Here is a 23,132-nt window from a genome sequence, read left to right as displayed (position 1 = left end):
ATTTTGCACACATCTAATAAAACGTGATCATTTTCTATGCAGTATGGATTAACGAATTCGTTTATTTACATTTAACATTTGCGCAAGATGTCTTTAATATTGATATTAATTTAATGCTTATAAATGATGCTTCCATTTTTTTGGGGCAAAAAGGTCATCAATTCGATAATTATACAGCAAACGCCATGCACTAGCTTCATTGTCTCGTAAAGATGCAAAACTGGAAATGCGAAGAATCATTTGGATTTTTCTACATTCATATACATATCAGTAACCTTTTATAAATGAACAACCCTAGCGTTATTTTGATCCTGCATCTTGAACGTCTTCATCATTCAAACATTGCGTATGGCGTACAATTAGCGGGTATAGGACGCGTAACGTTGCTATAGTCACATTGAATCAGACATGAACGTCATTACGCACTGTAGACAAATCAGATTACTTTATATTCTCATACATATATGTATATATTTTCCGATGACAAATCGTACCACGTTCAGAAACAGACAATGAAAACTAACCACCTAAGGTCATACCCTTTTCCGCAGGCCTCTTCCCCGCTATCGTATTTTGAATTAGACTTCGCATGTCAATATTATTGGCTATATTACTGTACTAATTATTAACAATTGTTGTTGTTTTACATTGTATCGAGCCCCTTCACGAACGAACCCGTGTACGGGCTAAAAAAAAAATTATGGAAATAAGGGATCGCCATTATTCCAGTGCATTAATACCACGAATGTCGAAAACAAGAACGTGTAAATGGCATAGTACTGCGTATGCTTGTCAGTGTGTCTGTGTGAATGAAGAATAGGCAACGCATAGCAGATAAACACATAATAGATCATTCCAAGCGATCGATTGAGCAATAAAGCAGCATAAAAACACCAAGAGATTGTTTACAGGTACCACTGTATACAGCCAGCATCACCATTGCTAGCTGCGCTTCTTTATCTTTCCAGCTGATAGCGACAATATGAGATAATTACAGTAATGGTAATGATAACAACACCCCAGATTAAGGCGAGTTATCTATGTTAGTGCTGTCCGTTTGTTCCTGCTACTACCGTTGACACCTACCCGAGGTAACCGGTACGGCATGTACTTGTTGATGCTAACTTACGCACAGGCTATGTATGTATAATGCTAGTTAATAACAACAGTAGTCAAATATAATAACAGAAAGATAAATCTACCCACATACAGACCGCGGTCACAGATATTATGGATGAGTATAATACTTATAACCCGTTTGTAGTAACCAGTTTCAATTGTATATTTGATTCATAAGAGATTTATATGTGCATCCCAGCTTATTTATTATGAGTCTCTTGGACAAATGCATCTATTTTTTGTGGCTTGTGTATGATTTTGGAGGTTAAAAACACAAAAAGAGAAAATATAGCTAGCATATTAACAGATACACAAATCCAGTTTATTATTATCCTTACCTTTAATACATATAGTGATTTAAACTGTGCATTGTTTATTAGTACCGCTATTAGCAATGCGTTTCGCGACACATTAATCGTAATATGATAAATAAAAACACAAACAATTTCATCTCGTTTGTAGCATGAGCTCGCGCATAGGTATTTAAAACGGTTGTTGCTGACTGATTTTTGCTATCTGATCTATGAACGCCAGATACGCAATACAGAACTGACGCAGTTTGGCGCCAGGTGATCGATTACAGTCACGTGCAGATCGCGCACGCACCACTTGCATATGGCGGGTTATCAGTGTTATGCTAAATAGATCAAATTAAAGAATGATATTATTCTTACACATGGTGCGATATGAACATCATTTTTGTATGAACGCTGTCATCCTAGTATCAGTTAACATGCTAAATGGTGATCTTCGGCGTCCATTCCATCAGTGCCGCCAAGTCTATAACGGAGCTATAATAGACGCTTCAGTATACCTTTACAAGAAACAATAATAGTAAATAACTAAAATGCCTCGTATGGAGGTACCTGTATGTCCAGGTGCTGCATTAAGCGTTCATATGGTACTACAGGTTTGCAAGCGTACGAGACAATTTGTTTCCCAGTTAGCAAGAATCAACGCGCTGGTATTTCAAAATCAGGGAAGTGTACCAGCTACTTGTAATCTATTATATATCGCAGACTATCGGAAAGTCTCGCAGTGTTTCAGTTCTCTTCGTTGGTATAGTTTTATACCTTTAAATATCCGAACGTCCAAAAGGTAGTGGCCGTGCTCAACATGTTTGATTTAGAAAAAATATCATTCATTAGCAGCTGATTGGCCGTTTCGGTTTGTTCACAAACATCAGAGTAGGTCAGGCTGGTACTTTGTTTGCATTCGAGTTGTAGTTATTGCAAGTTTGGCACGCCTCATCGGGTAACTTTTCACCGTTGGATAACAGTAGCAGAGGTAAGAGCACACTTATTATTACACGACGATCTCCGTCGATTTGAAAACTGTTGATCGATGAATGTCGGCGCACGATGCAAATGACGATTGGAGTCCAATTGAGTGCAGATTGTTGACTGCTTGGTTGCTGCAGATTTATGTATCCTTGGTTCCTGTCAGAGTTTTACCGGTGAGCTTTGAAAAGTAAGATGCTATGAGCACGCTCTTTCTTTCATCTATTTGCCAGGTAGCCGAGATTTCAGCCGAGAAATCGCTGTCAATCGTTTGCGCACGTCTTTGGTGTTCTACGGCTAGCGGTGACGACTGATTGCAACCACAGGATAATTTTTTTGCCCCTATAAACTCCTTAGACGATATCGACGCAGCCTTGAAGCTCTCTCCTCTATGAATGAAGTAAGTTCGGTACGAAGGTTTCCATGCACGTTATTTATACTTTGCTTAAACTCCCGTGAAAAACAATAGTAAACTGAATGACGCACATGCTGAAATTTTGAATTTCACTAGGATGGCTGACTAGACGGAAGCCCAAAGCTTGTTTCTAATAATAGCCACAGATTTGGCTTAAACACAGAAGAGAAAAAGAGACAAAATTGAATATCGGTCAACAACATATAACCAGTACTTATTGAGGTTATAGCACTGCGAAACTTTTTTGGAAAATAACACCAGCGTACCAAGCGCCAGATCCGATAAGGAGAATGTATTACTACTTATGAAAAAACCTCCAATTTGTTGTCTGTTATTTGTATTATTATTTGCGCTCTGATGTAGAATGCTTCTATTGATCGCATAGAGCACAAACTTTTAAACGAATGTGTTTGTACATAGAGTTCACATAGTACGTACAGTAATAAGTAGTTATTGAACCTTTGTAACAAACTGTTTAGGAACTATTTAGGATGATGCTGAAAACTACCAAAATCTACATACTGCATACATTTTGTTTTAAGAGCTAGACAACGGCTTATTGAGGAAGTGCGTCAAATACGACGAGCTCATGGCACCTATAATCGAGCAAGTGATGAACGATCTGAGAAATTATTTAGGGTGTTTGTCGTTATACACGTATGTTTTAGGCACCACTCTAGCACGTTTTACAACGAGTCCATCTTTATGTCAAACTAGCGATGCCGATGTTCAAACATTTATGCCGACAATTTATGTACTTAGTACTGCCGCACGTCGTATTCGGGTATAAACCGCAAACGCTAATAGCATAGTTCACTTAGAGAAAACACGCGTTTGCCCATTTAAAAGTCCAGAACGACTGCCTTTTAAGGACACGATCCTCCTCCGGGCGTCCTTTCTTCCTTTTTGCGATTTTCTCCGTTTTTTTTTTATCATCAGTGTTAAATTGCCTGAACTTAAATTTGGTCAAAAAAATCTTGTGAGGAGATATAGCTGGATTATCCATTTAGCTTATTTGGTTGAATTGTATGGATTCGCCAGATATGGTGAATCCAGGGTTTTCACCTCTTGAATACACATATGTTGCTGTGACAATTTGATTTACGACAGGCTAACCAAGATTTTTTTGGAACGATTGTCAATTTCTTATAAAACCATTTTCCAAACCCATCTGGTTAACTTTAAGGTCTGAATATCTTACAGTCATTGATTGCATATATCGCCTTTCAAAACTAGCAAGACAAGTAATATTCTCTGCCTGTCAAAAGCACAATGAAACTTTAAACCGCATTGATATATTATAAAGATGTTTTCTAGCATATGATTCCAGTACGATGGCGTGACAAACCTTTGTTACTACAGGAAAAGTAAGCGACTTTGAGGTTAATTTCAGTTTCTTTGTTGTTTCACAGACACATTCCCAATTTGACGTCGTGCCTATTTGTTCCTCTTCTACTTTAGTCCGCTAGCTCCCTATGCTATATGCGTCTCGTACCTTGTCTACAAACAGCTATAAGCAGCTTTCGATTCTTCTTGCTTACCTAACAGCATCCATTTATTAAGCTTCTTCCCCATGGACAAGTGATTCACATTTATTGGGTATAGATACACCAGTTATTGCTCCTTCTTAGTGCTACAAGAATTATACCTAATAGTAAATATTCATACAAATCATCATCAATCGTCCTATCATTATGGTATGCGCGAATCGCGACGTTTCTGAGCGTTCCAAGCTACAACAACAGCCGCAGAGCTCGTAGGCACAAATAAAGCGTAAATGGAGAAAGGATTCTTACGCTGATGCAATCTCGTAGTTTAAGCAGACTCAAAAGAGAGACATATGCTTCTCACCTATCAAAATCGGCATGCAATTCTCAAAACAGCATCAGTTACCCTCTTCAAAGCTGCGGGTAGTCGCAGTCAAGAGGTTTTTAGAATGAATACAGAAAGCGTAAGACGCGTGTGTTTTTCCCGGCCAATTCGCCTGAGCGGGTAGTACAAATTCATGAATGGAGAGAATGGCGACAACGCACATCTCATGTTTTGCATATACGTCACAACAATCGTTCTATTCAGCCGCCTGAGCGGCGTTGAGAAATATTGTTGGCATCTCTCGTTCTTCATTATTCGTAATTCTTTATCATAAAGTTTCTGCATATGTGCGTCGGTATTGAAAATGCCAAGCCATGCTAACCCTTTGGTTGAGACGTACATAAGTATTTGTTTGAAGTGGTTGCTTGACAAGGAGGAAATGTTTGACACTGACGCCACGCACTATGCAGGTGTCGGGAGACATGAAGGTAAAACTGGTGGAGACGAATCAAAGCCAAGTCAAGTAAATATCGATGGAGTGACAAGATCAAGTAACAGATTATATATTGCATAGCTCTGTCGGCGGAGTCTGATGGCTTCCGAAAACAGAAGATGGCAGGTGATACGCAACTGCAAATGACATGCTGAACACATTTGACAGTTGTCAGAGTCGAGAAACTTTGGTAAACCACTGCGGCCGCTAATGTAATCTCGTTCTTCTTTCAAGTTCGATTCAATTTCGTCACCTATTTTTTTTTTTTTTTAAATAAAATACAGCTAACGGAAAAACAGGAAAAATTATATGAACAAATAATTATCACCAGGTTAAATATGAGGTTCGCATCAACAATCCATTATGTAGATCAGATGTGTGTCCATGTGCAGTTAGTGTGGCCGTCTGTCATCGTCGTTCAATTATGGGACCTACAACTGTCATCTACAACTGGACGAAATAAAGTGCAGAAGGTTCACCGTAGTATTCATAAACTAGATACGTCATAAATTTACGGAGTATATTTTGTTAGATTATGTAATAAACGCACCAGAATAATACAAAAGAGTTGAACAGTTCGACGACTGACATGTAAGTTATACATATTCGTGTAAATAAAACGCCATCAGAAGTAGGTTGAACGTGATCTCCAGATAAATAGATAGTAGTTTTAGCTTAATTTCTTTACAAAATGTGTATAATGAAAAATTTCGTTCGATTTAAGGCATCACATGTAGTCGAAAAGTTTATCATTACATGTTCAGAAGTTTTGAGATTGTATGGTATCGCTAATTTTGTCGTATATTCACTGAAGCCCCATTACAAAGAGGTAACTATTATAGTTGATTAAAAACCGAAGGTAAAAAGAGCTATTGGCCCAAGAGCGTCGAACATTCTGTCCAGAAACAAACAACAGCGAAGACAACTCTAGCTACGTGATGCCGTAACAACCACCGACTAATAACGATAAATATCGATGAAAAGAAATAATTTTGTTCGACGGATGCTGCCACTTCGTTGGTGTGCTCTAAATTGATATTTATTTCAAATGCGCCACGGCAGTATTCACGCATTAAATAAAGGAAATTAATAGTTCGATGCAAAAAAGTATACTGTATATTCTCGTACATACAAATACAATATATAGATGAATCAGACAACGCGCACCTCATTTTATTGTATACTCGTGCTGTTCCCGTACGTGTGTGACAATAATTTTAGCGGCGATTAAAGAACGAGTCAGGGTAGCAGTTGCCACAGAAATGACCGCGACCACCTCGTCTATATTCTTACATAACCTCACTCTAAACTGGCCTACCTAGGGGCCTATTCGCCTTTCACTAGGTTAGCCTACTTGGTCCATATCATTGTGGCTGGGCTCATATCACGCGGATCCAGAATTCAGCCCGATCGAGACCCATCTGCCTACAATGATAAATAATACAACGCCCTTTTAGTACGGTTGGTGTCCGTGCAGCTACCGGTTGTTGACTGACCGCACTGCGGCGACCTTGGGAAGAGTAGTTAAAAGGAGGCTGTAACGGGAGGCAGCAACGACGTGTAGTACACGCTATCGTCGTCTGTTTCTTTTGCTTTCGTTTGAGCTCGTCTCCCCTTTCCCCGTCCTCGCCTTTTTTTCCTTCGATCTGCTTCAATAATCGTTGCGACGGTCACTAAAAGTGAACAGCAAAGAACTTTAATGTTAGACAAGAGAGAGGGAATCCAGTGAAGAATATGAGGTCGAACACCCAAGTCTTTAGCGAAAATCTGTTACAAAAAACCACGCATAGTCCATAGACAAGAGTGGATCAGTGGGGCTGGGAAGGTACAGTGATAAGGGGGTAACCGGCATGGCATTACAATTGTTGATCAAGCCTCTACAGAAGAAAAGGGATAATAAGAAAAACGGCGGCAAAAGGAAGTGAAAAATGTTGGGGAGAACAGACGGGTAGCCGAACGTGACAGGCTAGAACAGAAAAGCTCATTAAAAGGTGCCAGCTGGTCCAATTGGCTTTCTTGAAAACGGAAGAGCAGTGCCGAATCCAGTGTAGTACTAATAGCCTCCCCCAGCGCAGTATAAGCTAAAAGACGCAGAAAGCATATTCGTTATTCCACTGAACTACACCCAGTTATGCACATTTACAACAACAAGCCCCCATAAACAAAACGTTACTATCCCCACACAAAGATGCCTGACCGGTGGTGACCATGCATACACTTTCGCTGCAACCGATATGAAGGAAGGCAAATCGTTGCGGTTTAACGTGTGTATGAGTGCAGCATAAATGTACACCGCTACTGATGACATTTCCATATTACATTACTCTACACTAGTATCGTAATGAAGCAATCTTGATTAATGGTTCTAGACAGTAAGGTAACTTGCTGCATGAAAGCAAGTAAGACGTCTACGCCTTTCATTTTCCGAGATATTTCTATCTTATAGTAGTACCAGTAGAATATTAGGTGGCTGAACTATGATTCGCTAATCGTAGCAATTTGACTTTGATGCAGGTTAATTATTTAAAACGAAGTATTGTTCAAGAAACCAATAAATAACAGACTAAAAAATTTTCTGTTTGGTGCTGTGAAACGCACCCATATATGATAATTCGAACATATTCCTAGTCGCGGTGAATTGAGTTGATCGCTTAACTATCTGCGATACACTATTGATATCTACGATATTGCTGCTTAAATTGGCAAATATTGCATTGTAGTAATCCTACAAATATTTGTTACACTCCGTCAATACTGATGACACAACAAATAAATTGTTGACAGGTCAAGCAGTAACGGGCTTTAATGAGTAAAGATCAAATTAATGCTCCGCGCCTCGTAGCAGAAGGAAAGGTTCATTTGTTGGCATAGATGTTTCGCTACAGATATTCTCCCAGACAAAGGACACTTATTTCCGAATGCTTTCTAATATCATACTTTTACTTGTTGTCTGTTTTCAACGTGCCTTGTCTTCTGTTAAGTGTTAATACCTATTCTTCATGGAATCATTCATATACTAGGTACACTATATTTCTATTGAACTATGTTATAATTACAGATTTAGCACGAATCAATGATAATTTATCTCAATCCAACTAGGTTCAATTAATACATTACGGCTGTAGGGACATAGGGACAGATCAAATGACTTCTAACGGTAAATGGTTCAGTAGACACACAGGTATTTTCGTTGCTAGAAGAATTTTCCTTTTTCTTCATTTAAAATTTCGGTGCCGATTCTGTAAATTCGATTACATATTTCCGATGCGATGTATTCTTCAACTTCACAATATATAAACGAAAGCAGTACATAAATTATATGCTTCAGTAAGACAGGAAACTCCTGCAGTTATATTGCGGAATATTATATAACTTTAAACTTTATGTCGGTCTGCTTGTTTTTTATTTAAGTTCGCCGAAAGCAGTAGATGGAGAGGCATCGTGGGGACTGCAAAAGCAAGCCCTTAATCAATTAGACCGTACTTAAGAGTAGCCATGTCGTTGCTCGGTTCCCTTTTTTCATCCATCTCTCTCTTTCTTGTTTCTATCCTCCTCCCCACTAGTATAAGAACACTTCGTAAGTTGTTTCCATGCAGTGAAGTAGAAGGTTGGGACATGGAGTAGAACTGACAACGAAGTCCAGAACGATGATTCACGCAGCTGCAATAGTGCCGGTTGCCATTAATTAGAAATTGGCCATGGGACTTGGGACGATTCAAGGGCTCTACGATTCAGCTATCCTGGGACCAGACTTGCGGGAAACGAAGAGCATGCAGAATCTGTCATATGATTATCGCATATTCGCCGTTGTCTGGCTGGCAGTCGCCATGACCGTGATCGCTAAAACAGCCTCCCCATAGATGCTGAAATCGTGACCATCACATCGCCGTTACAGCCAGTGTTTTATTAATCACCGTCAGTGCAATGTCGCGAGTAGCCAGACAAAATGAGTGTGGAAAAGAGAGATAGACAGAAGTGAGCTTCAGCAAAGGGCTGTAGTGGCAGCTACATGGCAGCAAGTTCTTTTGCTGTGGAGCTGTCCCGGACAACTGGGTCGCTCGAGTTTTGAATCAAATGATTTTACTTAGGACGATTCGGCCTGTGCAGCGAGCTATTGTGCTTGCCTAACCGACAGATACTCCCTCCGAGAACAGGGAAAAATGGCCTCACTCTATTACCTTAAGAATACTGCCACAGCCGTTGCGTCACAACAGCCTTAGCTTCAGTCACAACTGACAACCACAACCCTACTCCTTCAAGAAATGGCATGTTCAAGCCGACGTCACTAAGCTTCACCAGTTTAGCTTAGTGGGGTGAAGCTTTCTTGCTTAACGGTGGGGACAGCAACTACTGCAGCGCAGACGACAGCAGCGATAGGGTAGCGGTTAGCTGTGTTCCAGCTGCTAAATTAGAAGGATACTCCTCAGGCCTTTTTGCCCCTCTGTTGTGACTGAAGACAAATCTCACCACCGCTGTTTTTGCTACTCGCCTGTAGCTAGATATAACATAATAGATAACATAATAAAAATGTAGTATCCGTATATATAAGGCGTGCCAGCAAACCCCTGACAGAATGAATTATTCCACTTCTTGTCTCATCTCTGCAACGAGATTACAACTTATAACGACTGTGAGCAAACGAAATCCAATGGATATCCAATGTGATTAGAGAAAACGCAGTGTATTCGGCTACCATTGAATTATAACGCCCCTTACTTCAGCTTCCTGATGATGTTCTTCTGCTAAAGCTATTCAGCCAACGACCAGAAATCTGCGTCGTTACTACTTTAGAACTAGAATCGCGTCCATGGTTCTCCTTCGTTTGACAATTGATTATAGACAAGAGCACACACCCTGTTTATGTACACAGCTTTTCTTCTGGTTTACAGAGCTAACATAACGAATGATAGCGTATTTCTATTTTTCTCGGGTCGTAATTTAGTAATATATTTAATATAACGTAGTAACTAGACTCCTAAACCTCAACTCGACGCCTTGGCTATCAGAGTAATTACGATCTCGCTACTATAATAGGTTGTGATGGGTAATGGCCAAATTGAAAAGAATTAGATTTTTCTTCTATGCGTAGGAAATCTTAAGTTCGCTGCCGATGACAGTTGCTGTTAGCAGGTTGTTTTGCAGTGTCATCATATAAGCGTTAGCTTACAGCTAAAGTCGTTGATACGATATCTGTTATTGTCAATGCTGCTGTTAAATTTTTTTAATTGTTTTTTTTTTTGATGATGTTCGAACTACACCGCAGAAGTATCGAATTTTCTTTCAAATATCATCTTCACCCCATATTGACAGTAATAATTACAACCAAATTACGTCCTATAATCATCTAAGCGTCTGGCCTTGCACGAAATGCGTACCGGATCTTGCCATTTTCATGGCCTCATAGAGCATTATGCTACCCGTCAGTTAGGTCGACTTGAAATATCGTCCAATTCATAATCTGATTAGACCCACCGAGGCCGATGTTCTGGTCCTGTAGAAAAAGTTTTTTGACTTTGTTCTTGTGCGCTTTACAACTACAGAATGCTGCAACCCGTTCCTGCTTGCATATAATTTCATACCTTTCCCAAGCACAAATATGACAAAGAAAGGAATTAGTTCGCAAACATCACTTCTCCTGGAAATCAGACAAAGGGGCAATCAAAATGGTAAGCGAATAAAAAAAATTGCCATATCTAGCCCGGATATAAAAGTTCACTGTAACATCATAGACCAACCAGATTTTTCGCGCAAACGATTTCACGATTGTTCACATGCCTTGCACGTTACGGATAGAATAAAGATAACCGTTCTATTTATCGCTGGGGTCGAACGGTGAATAACACATCGTGCTCAACATAGCAACGTTGTGCCACAATCAATAGTGGAAGGAAATTCCCCCAATAAATATAATAATAGCGCAACCGTTTTCTCTACTACACAAAAATTCATACAAAGACATACAAAACCTGTGGATAAAGTGAACACGTATTCGTTTGGGGTGTCTGCACGCACGTGAACATGTAAATTTCACGCTGTATTGTACCGTAGAACAGAACTCGCCTGTCCTCTGCCCCCTTCCGTTTTGGGGGAAACATATGCACTGTGAGGTAAATGAACACGAAAAAAGGATTTCAAATATCGGCATTACACGCGATTATTATTAATATTTAGTGAACCTTACGAATGCATACTTATGTATGCGGTATACAGTGTAATATAAAGTCAGGTTATTTCATAAGGTAGTCGGTGCTGCTCCATCGACTGTCAATTCTTCTATAAATGTGATATATAATGGAATTTATTATAGATGTCAGTAACACACGAATCGCTAATTGTCATTATATCATACTCATGTTAAAGATAATGGTATTAATTAATATAATTATTATTAAATATTCCGCTACAAAACGTGTACCCCAGCACTTTTGTTGCGTTGTGTAGAATCAGAAAGTGGCAAATAACAAAGGCAGCTAATGCAGCCAGCTGCACTAGGCCATATACGATGCAATCAGAGGTACAATCAAACAATACATAAGGCCCCTAAACAGGACTATCAAGAACATCACGGTCAGCAATATAAATGACACCCCGGGTTTTCATCTTGACGGCTAACATCACATAAATAATAACCAGGAATGGACGTCCAACAAGAGCAGCTAATTAACAATTTCGTTTATGTTGTCTACTCACCTTCATGGATAAAACTATCCGCTAAAATGTCATTAATTTTAATGGAACCACCCGAAGGTTTCAAGGGGACGTTTGCGGTACCGGACAGGTCTCTAGTCACTCTGAATCATCGCAAGATTGCTGCCACAGTCACAGTTTGCCAGAACGTTTGACAGTGTTTCAGGATATAGATACTAATATTATACATATACAGGCAGTCCATTTGTCTGGAAATACTGACCTCTTGGCCAGCGGAGGCTCCCCTGGTAACGTGCCTTCTTACAGCATATCTATCATATTACCACATTCATCAGGTTCATTAGTCTTACGATCTTACTTCTTTGTTATCTCACAGGTCAGTAATGTATCGTGGGAAAAAAATCCCTTCTCCTTTTTACTAACTTGCTTCTCTAACGACTGAGGTTATTCACTCGGATACAGCTTGTTAATAAAGCACAATCCGATTTGACATCATAGTTCCTTGTCTCACATACACAAATTCACGAACGCCGTACTTGCCGCCGGACTTCTGGTTACACGCGACTTGCAATTTATGTGATCACTACCAGAAGCACCAGTACTACCGCCACGAAACGTACAATCTCACGTTACTCCAATGCAGATGGGTTGCGAAAACACTGCTTCGTTCTAGACTAGACAGACGCCTTTCACCACCTACTCGATCTATCTCTCTCCCCCGATTTCTGCTCACATCAGGCACAACAACGTTTGGACGCCAGAACTGACTGGATCTCGGTCTTCAAGTGAACTGTTTTGTTGTTCCGTCTTTTGATGCAAACACCAGCACGCGTCTACAGCAATCGCTGCCACCCGCCGCTGTCGCCAGTAGTAGAAAAATCAGCAACCAACAGGCATCCGAGTAGAAACTAGCGACATCGACCACTTCACTCACTCACTCTCGCTCGCATTCACGACAAACCAGCCGAACTTCACCCTGCTCTTACAATCAGCAACCGAAGGAGGAGGAACGACTACGAAATTCCGCCAGGTTCGTTTATTCATTCTTGGCCGTTGTCGTTGTCTAGCTGGCTGGCCCGCCCGCCCGCTCAGTAGCTTGCTCACTGACCAGCGCTTCGTGGTTCTTCGTGGCTCGATAGCAGCGCAGCTGTTCTCGGCTACGAGTCACCTCTTGACTCGATGCTCGCCTGCGATGGCGACTCTTTTGCAAACAGCAGCAGCTCACAGAGTAGCAGCCGCAGCAGCGGAAGAACAGGGCTCTAGCGGCGGTAGCGCGAGCGTCTCTTCTCGCTCATGAGCGGTGAAGAAAGGGAGAGAGGAAGGGGAGTTGGTTGTGAGCACCAATCCTTCATCGGGGGGTTAGTGGCAGGGAAGCGACTGCACCAGCGGGAAGTAGCGCGCTAATACAAGGTTGGCTTTTACGCCATCGACAATATACACGCAAGGGTCGCTAGACCGTCGTCATGCAGACCAACCCTCAGCCGCTAAAGAAGAGGGAAAGAGTGAAAGAGACTAGACGTTAAATTCCAACTGCCTAGATGAATCGACTGCTCGCCTATGCTCTGACGACTTCCAGACGAACCGATCGGCCAGCCCTAGTCCAGCGCCACCGACATAGCAGACAGCAGCAGGATGCGTAGCATCGATTATGAGTTTGGCTATGGCGCACAGTCGTAGGCAGGCCCGTATGGTACGGTGATAGCGGTTGCAGCACTCGCCATCACCTAACGGACCAGTCAGTGGGCATCGCCCTAAAAAAACAGCGTTCAGACAGAGGCTGTTAGCACGAGTTTTTTGAGGGGTTACTCATTTTCGTTACAGATTTTCTCAACACAAAGCTTACTTAGATTGAGAAGTTTCTATGTATTAGAACACCATAGAAGTTTCCATTTGTCGGAAAAGTTGGGAAAGCCGCACGTAAGAAGTGTCGTTTAGAAGAGCTACAATATTCGATAACTAACATGCTGCTAACGGTGAACTATGGCGAGTGGTCGATCAGTTCCTTGCTTTCCGAGAGCAAACTGCCGTGCATCAGCTGGTCGCTGTATCCTGCCTTGTATGCTGCTTCGCCACGGCTGTATAGCAGCAGCAACAGAGTGCATTGCCTTGAGGTATAGATTGTAGTGACGGTAAAGAAGATCCAGCGGCGGGCATCTAGTCACAAGAGCTACTGCTCCTGACGAAGAGTGCTCCATAGCGCTTCTTACAGTGGTCAACAAAAAAGAGTGTAGTGCGGCTGACAGCAGAGGGTCGAAGTCGATGGTGCGTGGTAGCTAGCTGACTCGTTCAGCGAATAAGCGCCGGAACGACGTCGGCGACAGCAGTCAACAGCAAAAACCATAGGAGTGAGAACAGCAGTAACGTCTCGTGTGTTCTGTCTAAGAGAGCGCACAGCAACTGTAGAAACAGAAAGACATAGATGTAAACACACTCGTTGAGGTACACGGACATAGAACACAGAAAGCCATTTGTACAGAGAATCTAGTTGATACAGGGACTTCTGCACGGATTCACACGTACGGACGTAGGCATAGTCTCCCAGGCAAGCAAGCATATAGGTAGACTGCACCTACCCAGAGCGAGTGACCGTAACCAAAGCCTGTACTAGCAACAGCGCAAGTAGCATCTGAAACAGTGTTAAGAAATAGATTTCTATTGCCGCTTCATCTGATTGAGAGTGAACGAGTGAATGTATCCCAGCAAGCGAGATGAAGTGCTGGCCACGGTTCGCGCACCTTCATAATTCTATCAGACGTCTTCAACTCGTGGTTGTCGTCGTGCCCGGGGCTTGTGTCAGTTCAGTGAGATCTGAAGGTTGATGTTTATTGGTGTTTATGTGTTGAGTATGTGAGAGTGCCGCCCGTAGAAGGCGGAGGCCAAACGGCCGGTTTCGCCATGCCCAAAAAACAGCAACAAGCAGCACAGCAACATCAGCACCTCAGTACGAGTAACCACCAACTACCTCAGGTGGACACACCTAGCGCCAAACTCACAGGTAAGAAACTGCAGTGCACAGTAAAACAAACCTAACCTGCAGCTGATTCAGATAATCTTATTTTGCTATTCGCTCTATTTAAATATTGTCGTAAAATAAAGAACACCATCTTTCTTTTCTTTTGTTGCATTTCGTTAACAACCATGCGGCAGTATCGTAACAGGGATACCGTTGTGACGACCCTGTTTCGATTTTTCTTGCGTTTTAGTTTTGGCAATATCCGACCTCATTGTTTGGGCCTGTATATGTCTTGATACGATGGTGCTTAATGAGTGTGCTTACGGATTAGTGCCCATTTAGTGCAGGACGTTTGTGGATTTCGAATCAAGTGAGGGCAAATAGCCGCGTGTTTCGAACTATGGTCAGCCACACACTGAGCCCGCCCAACAGACTTACACTGCAAAAACCCAAATCGCCACACCTTGTTTCTCCGATTCCCGTTGTTGCTTATGGCGACCTGACTCGTTATTGCGGCCGTGGTAAGGTTCTACTCTGTTCCCCATAGGAGTGTAGTCTGCTTCCTATGCACACAATAAGCAGCGCCGGCTGCGGTTGTATTTTTTCTGCTGCTACTTCTACTGCTTCTATTAGAATGACTGGCAACGCATCTTTCAAAGCCGGATGTCGTCACTCCCAAGTGGAAAGAGAAACAGTGCTGTTTTCGAGTTATACTAACGCGGGCATACACAGCCAGGAATACTAGAGATCATCGTCGGGCCCATAGATTGTTGTTCGTAGTCCCTCCGAGACAAACGATCATCGCGGTAGTCGGCTTCGTGTGGTTGCCTCAATTCCCCTCGTGATAATATTGCATTAGCGCCAGTCTGGCCAACTAGACGATTCACGGCAAGATACGCTCACGCTCTTAGGAGCAAAACCACGAGAACGTCACCAAATGTTGTTACTTTTGTGGTTACCTTCTGGTGACTTTGGCGGTTAGAAACAAATAACCGTTTTCAAGTAATCTGACTAGCTAATATGCATTAATCAGACGATTGGATAACGAGCTGGAACTGATGTACAGCACATGTCCTGACAGTGGCAGTCCAATAAAATGGTGGCGACCGCTATTCTAGGTAAGTGCCAAACAATCGAAATACAGTTTTTAGCCATATACAAGTGTACTCCGTCGATTTACGCGCATGTTCGATATGATGTAATAGAATGCTCTTCCTAGCTTTGATCTACCGACCATGCGACGGAAGACAATATGATGGCGCAGTAACGTTCATAAAACACTTGTCCCAATAACACGGTCATGCGCAGCCTTCGTTAACATTATTATAATAGTAGTGATCGTATACATGACGAGAAAGGCAGCGTTCGTCAGCAATGATAGCTGTTGTACATGAAGCTTTTCAGAGGCAATGCTCCCTGTGTGGATCCTTGCCAATACATGCGGCCTGATGGCTACACTGAGCGCCGTTGGCTGGGTCGCAGTCTGTAAAAATACGAACATAGAAACAACAAGGAAGCCAAAGCGGATAGTTTCTGTGTGTAATGGAAAAACAAGAAAAAGAAGGGTTTACATGGAAGAGAAATCGGGTAGTAAGTGACGGTGATGCTGCCGTAGTGCGACGCTGTGCAATCTCTGCTTCGTTACTACTGTGGAATTTCTGTACCTGTTCTACGAAAACAGAGCCATGACGATGAGACGAACGAAGAAGCCACAGAGGCAGATCGACTTCGTGATCATGCTTTTACATCTATATATCACAAAAATATCTGTGGTGCTGATGCTGCTCCTAGTGGCACTAGAAGCCAGAGAGCAACTATAGTTACGATTACTGCGAAAAGAAAAAAATTCAAAAGTGGATGGTGTCAACCCAAAATCGAGTTCGCAGTAACGGAATCTTCAAAGTATCGGGCAGAGCAAGTTGTCACCGTTCGGACCACATCTGGCCGACGAATATCGATGGGCAGTGAGTTACAAGAATTCGTCGAATCAAGTGGGGTGATGAAATATGTATCGATTTTTCAATTAGTCTATTTTATTTTATTAATCCTTTTTTACCTGTCACTGTATGTGTGTGAGAGAGTGTATGCGTATGTGCAAATATGCTTCTTTAATATGAAATATTGTGTGTCAGTGCGTGAATCGATCATAGGTTAGGTAGATGTAGGAAACCAACGTAAGCAAAACAGCTATTTAATAGAACAGCGTCGTTACTGTTCATCTTGCGCTGAGTTGGTAATTAACCTACCGAGAATACGCAACGTGCGTGAGCAGTCTGAAATTCGAACGACTCCCGTTGTGAAAGCTCAACTCTGTTAGAGGACTTGTCGTATCCTCAAAAGCCTAGGAGTTTAGTGGCCGAGAGATATGCATATTGCTGAAAAGATTATCGGATAGTAGCTAGCATGAGTGTCAAAGCAGAAGTTCTGACATTTGATCTTAGGAATTTCAAAACAGGTGTTCAGTTTTTTAAAAAAAGATGTAAAACGTTAAAAATAATTTTGAGTTCAGATAGCCTGCTGACCGATAATTGCAAGTGATTTTTGTCATGTAGACTAAAATCAGTTTTACCATTTTGGAGATGGTTATATGTGCATGTAGTCTTTCTGCTGCTAGTGCTATGCACATAAAACTATTTTTTGAATGAGCCGAACGAAGTTATATAGTTTCTGCTTAGCTTGGTAGTATTACTTTTGTATTAACGCTATATTATTTGCATCTCTATTAATAAGACTGACTTTGTACTTCGTTTCTATGTGACATCTAGCAACGCTTAGGAATCGCCTAGGCTTTATTGGTTGGTCCGACAGACGAGGTGTAAGTCTCTTGATCGTCACGACAGGGATTCTCAGTTCGGTTAAATGGGGTACGTGGTTATGGCTTCATGACCCTAGATGAATCAGACAAATGTATTATGAGATATCATTACGATGTGATGCAAGTTATGCTTATGCCAATGATTTCGTTCGAATTTACGGAAGAACACGCACCACCGTTACCGTGTGTTTGTATTGTCTTGACAGGGTAACATTGTGACGACTTGTAACGAAATAAACAGAATACCTGGCGGGTTATTACATGGATGTAAAAATGTCATACGCTTTTGGTAAACTAAATAAAAATAGGTGCGAAAAAATGACATGCTTACGTCTCAGCGCATGACCTGTTAATTGCGCCATGTATGTGTACGCAGCATTACGGTTTACTAGCGGCAAAACTGACCTTCACCATATGCACTTGTATGCACCATTAATTGATAAGCGATATCAAAATATGGCAAAATATCTGGCAGAGTTGTACTATTGGCTCGTGGCCGGATGAGGGCCATGATAAGGTTTTGTGGTTCAATGGATTTTGCCCGCTTTCTAACGGATGGTGTTATTTACTTATGCTGATTATCTACCCCTTCATATCCACCTAAAGTGATACTTGCGACAATGTTTGCTTGAACCGATACAACGTTAGGAAATGTGTCGAGAAAAGGCTGCTACGTATCTTAGGCCTGCAAAACGGTACTAATGGCCATGTGGACGTGTGAAAATAACAAGCTAATTAATTTCCAATAGTAACTAGTGTACAAAATTGTGGGTCAACTCAGTCCAAGCATTCAGGTCCATATGTTTATGATGCCAATTCTAGAACAGAACACAATATGAACTTCTAAATAATATAGCACAAGATACGCTCTACATGCTAATAAGGACGCGCCCTAAAAGCAGCTACGTGTAGTGAATAACTGATGCAATGGAACAAACGTGATCTCAGACTAATGCTGTGTACCCAACGGAAAGGCATTGCAATAAGTAAAATACAAAAAGTACAAATATTACCTCTCAACCGTTAAGTAAACTGTTTCTTCTGGCCTTAAACATATTAAAAGAATTTATTAGCAGGAGAAATAGAACAAAGCCCATGCTGTTGTTGGAATCATGGTGATTCGCTGGCGTGTCCATCGCGCGAAGTACAATATTATGACGTAACCTTTTTCTGTTCGTCGGCTGGCCGATCGATGATATCCGCGCAAGGAGTTGGCGGAACGAAATATACATACGTATTACCAGAGCATTATTCTGTGGAGATTAACAGCCAGTGAGTTCATGCATGTAAGAAATACAGGGGGTAGTGACTCACGGAGTTATCAGCCGCAACGCCATAGAATGCAAACGAACATTCACGCAATTACATCGGTACACCAAAAATGGTAGTTTTCTAAGATGTGTTCCACTGACACATTGTAATCATGTTTTCTGCTCAAAGTCACCTTGTCGCCGGCGTCACGACGTTTGAGACAAAATAAGTAATAGAGAAGATCAGGGTCGTGATAATCATGATGCTAATGTATAAGGCAACGCTAAAAGCTGTAGAACTTTCCATGTTTGGTTTTTATATATTCATTTATGTACATTTATATATTGATATCCATGTTATATAGGCAGTGTTGGTTATGTTTCAGTGTGCTGCAATATTATGCATAAATGAGCAGAAAATGGCAAGGTATCGGTGTAATAACATTCCTCGATTAGATCATTTTTCTACTAATCTACTAGCAAATTGGCTTGCTTTGTGATGTTTGTTAACACCACCGCTAGCTCGTGGTAGGCTTGCAGACGCATAGACAGACGTGGTCGCACAAACGGCAATGCAGATTTCTCCTGATTCCGTAGTGGAGTTATTGGTCCAACGAAGTACCTGTCTGCCGGGTAGGCAAACATGCAAATTTTGCAAGAAAACTTAGGGTATTTTCACTATGACGAATGACATGTAATTGGGCATTGCAGGTGATCTACTAATTCTATGAGTTTAGGTGAAACGCATGTGTACCCGTGTGTTCTGGAAATAATTATGTGTGGGTATCACATACTTCTTCAGAAGGAAATGGGCCTCAGTGCGCATAGACTACAACAACAAATAGTCGATGGTGCACGTTAAATGATCATATCCCTTAGGAAATGAAAATTACATTTATGTCTGTGATATTAATTTTGTGGCGAAACTGACTTGATTTTAACAGAACGTAGATGGTGCTAAAAATCAGTAGTCATAACGACGAGATAAATAAACGAGAACCTTCTTAGACAAGATAAGCATGATTAGCATGATGAGAGGTTGATAATTAGCGGAAAGAGTTTGAGATCCACTTTTCACTTATATATTTATCACACACAGTCTGTCGCATTATTACTACGAGAAAACAGCAATACTCTTTCCAGTAGGAGAAAAATGCATTATTATTTAGATATTTGCAAGACAACTAGGCGTTCCGTAAATATGTATTTTTAGCATGGAAGTACACCGGTGAAAATACATTTTTATAAAAAAAAAACTGGATTTTACATTTTTATAAGAGTAAATTACATCAAATCTGAAGTGTTTTTTTTTTGTCTTGGCAAAGATAGTTGTACTCCTGCTTAAAGGCTGGGTAGGAATCCTCGTTATCCTCTATTTTTATTAATATTTGTTATGAATTCGCTGCTCTCCTTCACGCTTAGCAAATCTGACACATGCGGCCCTAAAGCAAGTATCGAAAAATACCATTATCTTTTGCATAGATCCAATAATCTGATTATACTACTCCAAATTTTATTAAAAAACTAAATAGAAGAGAAATTATTTTACGATACAGAGGGTATATAGGGGTACAATGATCTTTGACAGTATTTCGTTTAACATTGATCTTATCTCAGTCGTCAGCTCGTTATGCATTGCGAACATTCAATTATAATCGTTTAAAAAAATGGTTCGATAACCTGTTAAACCGATATCAGCGACCGAAGGTTGAAGGTTATAATAGTTCCTTTGCCTTTGAATTGGTTCAATGAATAGAACTTGGCTGTTTCGAAATGGGAAAGATTATACTGAAATAGCTACACAGAGCGAACGGTATTAGACCTCACTTTAGTAACAAATGATGCGTTTAGAATACAACATCATACTCTAATATTGAATCGAGGACAAAATTCCTAATTCACACTTGGTACACTACGCTAGTGGAATCTTATTGTTCAGGCGTGCATAAACGAGAACTATTACATCTCCTCGAACCACTTGCAGCTTAATAAAGAAATGACATTTCAACTTAACGAACAAGCAGACGCTCGCAAGGCGTGAATCTTGGCACGAGCAGAAAGCGCCTGATATTGCTTGGGCAGGAAAGCCAAAAAGGCATAACACGAGAACGTAATTCTGGGCTCCGAAGAAAAGATTACCAGTCGCGCTAGAGTAAAGAAGTATCAAAGAAAGCTTTAGCGCTGTAACAAGGAGATCTGGTTCGCCTGCAGGGCGCTTTCCAGGCCTAAACAAAGCCTGACGAGGGCAAGTAGCTGATAATGATTAATCAAGGCCCTCTGAGGAAGTACCTAGGTTCCACAAAAAGGTTATTAAACGTAGTGACCGATTCTCTAATAAAGTTTTCTGAGCGGTGTTGACTGCTTGCTGTGGTCTGGGGTAACAGAATTTAATTGGTCAGATTCTTACGCATACATAATTAGCGTTCCGTTAAGATCTAGAACTACTGTGAATGCTACTTCACAGATGTATATACAACATAGATGTATATTATGAGGTGGTTCTTTACTATCCGCCTATCAGCTGATTAAATGCACTTCGGCTTAATGGTTACCGACACGTTTACGAAAGCATTTGAGATTAGATTCTTTGTAGTTGATTTTGTCTGTGACTAAGTATGTGTGGTCAATAATGCCTATGGTGAAATAACATTTAGATCTAATAGAAAATGTAAAAAATTAAAAATCAGTTTAAGCAAATAAAAATGTTCGAATGTGGAACACAAGTTTGCGGTTAGTTGGAGACATGGAACTTCCTGAAAGGAGACAAACACGGCTTGCATATTTCGCATACAACCATAGATACGATACGTATGTATGACACGAGAAAAAAATATCAACGCATAATAGTTGCGTATCACATCATTGCCTGCCATGGTACAAATTTGTCTTGCGATCACAGGAAATAAAACATGACTTTATTTATGGCCGCTTAGTATTATGATTACGTATTAACGTTGTAATGGATTATTTGCGTGTAAGCAAGCAGGTTTTGTTGAAACGGCATGTCAGAACCATATTTGCCATGATGCGAAAAGCTTTCTTCAATCTGCTCTTGTTCACGTCTCCTTGTCGTCATCTGCCAGGCGGCTTGTTGTTTCTTATAAGGGATGTCACATACATGTGGATCTGTTAACCTGGTACAGTCAATCAACGACCATTTGTCGCGCTGGTTATCTTGGTGCAATGGATTCGTTGGGCCCCAATAAAGGATAGTAGGAGCGACCACGACATTGCAGATGCAGTCAATAGGATCGCTGCTGCTGTTGTTGTGGCTATAACCATATGACAGTCAGGATCTGTCTGCGTAACTGAGCGAACACGGAAGGTAACACTGGAATATTCAGGCACAATATCCGTAGATACTGAAGGGTCAAACTTACAGCTGCTGTCAGTAGCGAAACGATGTCTTGAATGTCATCTATTTACATTTAGTGACACGCAGATACGCAAGAACTCGTATACAAGACGGATTTTCATTGCTAACGAAGCTCACCAAATTCACGGCGGCCATGAGATAGCGGCACCCAGTACTATTACAACCAGCGGACAGACACAATCAGCAGACCAATGGCAACACAAAAAACCACTTTCAAAAAAACCATCAGTTTCCGGCGATTCAGAACCGGCCGGCTTTTGGTCGTCCATTCGCATAGCCAAACGCTCGACAGCTTAGCCCATGTATACTGGTCTGTGCTCATCTGAGTGACCGAAGCAGTCGAGATACGATCGACAGCGACGATCAGGATGAGTGGCATCAGTTGTGCGATTGTGCGATAGAAGAAGCGAAAGCAGCAGAGCTTTGTTAATTGTGTCATTCAATTTGTCGTTACTATTACGGTACTAATACAAATGTGTATACTAATATGCTAGACGAATGTTTACAACAAATATACGATAGCTGTAACAAGGCTGTTATCTATTGCGTTGTAGACTTTAGCTGCATAGTGATATGGGTCTCCGTAACGTGGTCGTGCGATGATAGCTAATTTAAAAGTGGACGGCGCATGTCTTAGATGTCTTAGGTGCATGCACTCTAACCCAGCTTCTAAGCCTACATTCTCACATGGCGATGAAGTAAGGATTTATGCAATACGCTATAAGCCGTCGCACCTATTTGATTAGTTTTGCAACCACTGTGTTGTATGTAAAGTTCACAGATAGTTTTTTTGGATCCTTATTTTTTTCGAAAGAGAGTACTTACATGGTTGCTGATATAGGCCGTAACATTCATTGGATTAGACGATCTTTAATAATAGTATAATATGTCCTGTACATTGTGGTTGGTAGTTCTCAGTCTAAGTTCACTAGCGAAAATATCTCTGAATTCTCAGCTGAGCTCGACGAAAG

The 23,132-nt window shown here is 41.1% G+C and overlaps 2 protein-coding genes across 5 annotated transcripts in view; one reads left to right on the top strand and one right to left on the bottom strand.

The window, feature by feature from the left end:
- Nucleotides 1–12,829, bottom strand: part of LOC111271785 (uncharacterized) — a 47,273-nt gene extending 34,444 nt beyond the window's left edge. Inside the window, exon 1 of one of the 2 annotated variants that reach the window (XM_022852777.2) lies at nt 11,810–12,829. The gene's annotated coding sequence lies outside the window, so the exon portion shown is untranslated. The remainder of the gene's footprint in view (nt 1–11,809) is intronic. The other variant, XM_022852778.2, reaches the window with a different exon arrangement.
- Nucleotides 12,830–13,684: 855 nt separating this feature from the next.
- C3G (C3G guanyl-nucleotide exchange factor) overlaps nt 13,685–23,132 on the top strand; it is a 27,556-nt gene continuing 18,108 nt past the window's right edge. Inside the window, exons 1-2 of one of the 3 annotated variants that reach the window (XM_086973043.1) lie at nt 13,685–14,762; nt 17,486–17,584. In XM_086973043.1, coding sequence (XP_086829169.1) covers nt 14,663–14,762; nt 17,486–17,584 — 199 coding nt within the window. In that variant the 5' untranslated portion in view covers nt 13,685–14,662. Of the gene's footprint in view, nt 14,763–15,332; nt 15,839–17,485; nt 17,585–23,132 lie in introns of those variants that run through there. The other 2 variants (XM_022852775.2, XM_022852776.2) reach the window with 2 other exon arrangements.

This window comes from Varroa jacobsoni, unplaced genomic scaffold (genome assembly GCF_002532875.2).
Source record: "Varroa jacobsoni isolate VJ856 unplaced genomic scaffold, vjacob_1.0 contig01016, whole genome shotgun sequence".
NCBI lineage: Eukaryota > Metazoa > Arthropoda > Arachnida > Mesostigmata > Varroidae > Varroa > Varroa jacobsoni.
This window is presented reverse-complemented; position numbering and strand designations above follow the sequence as displayed.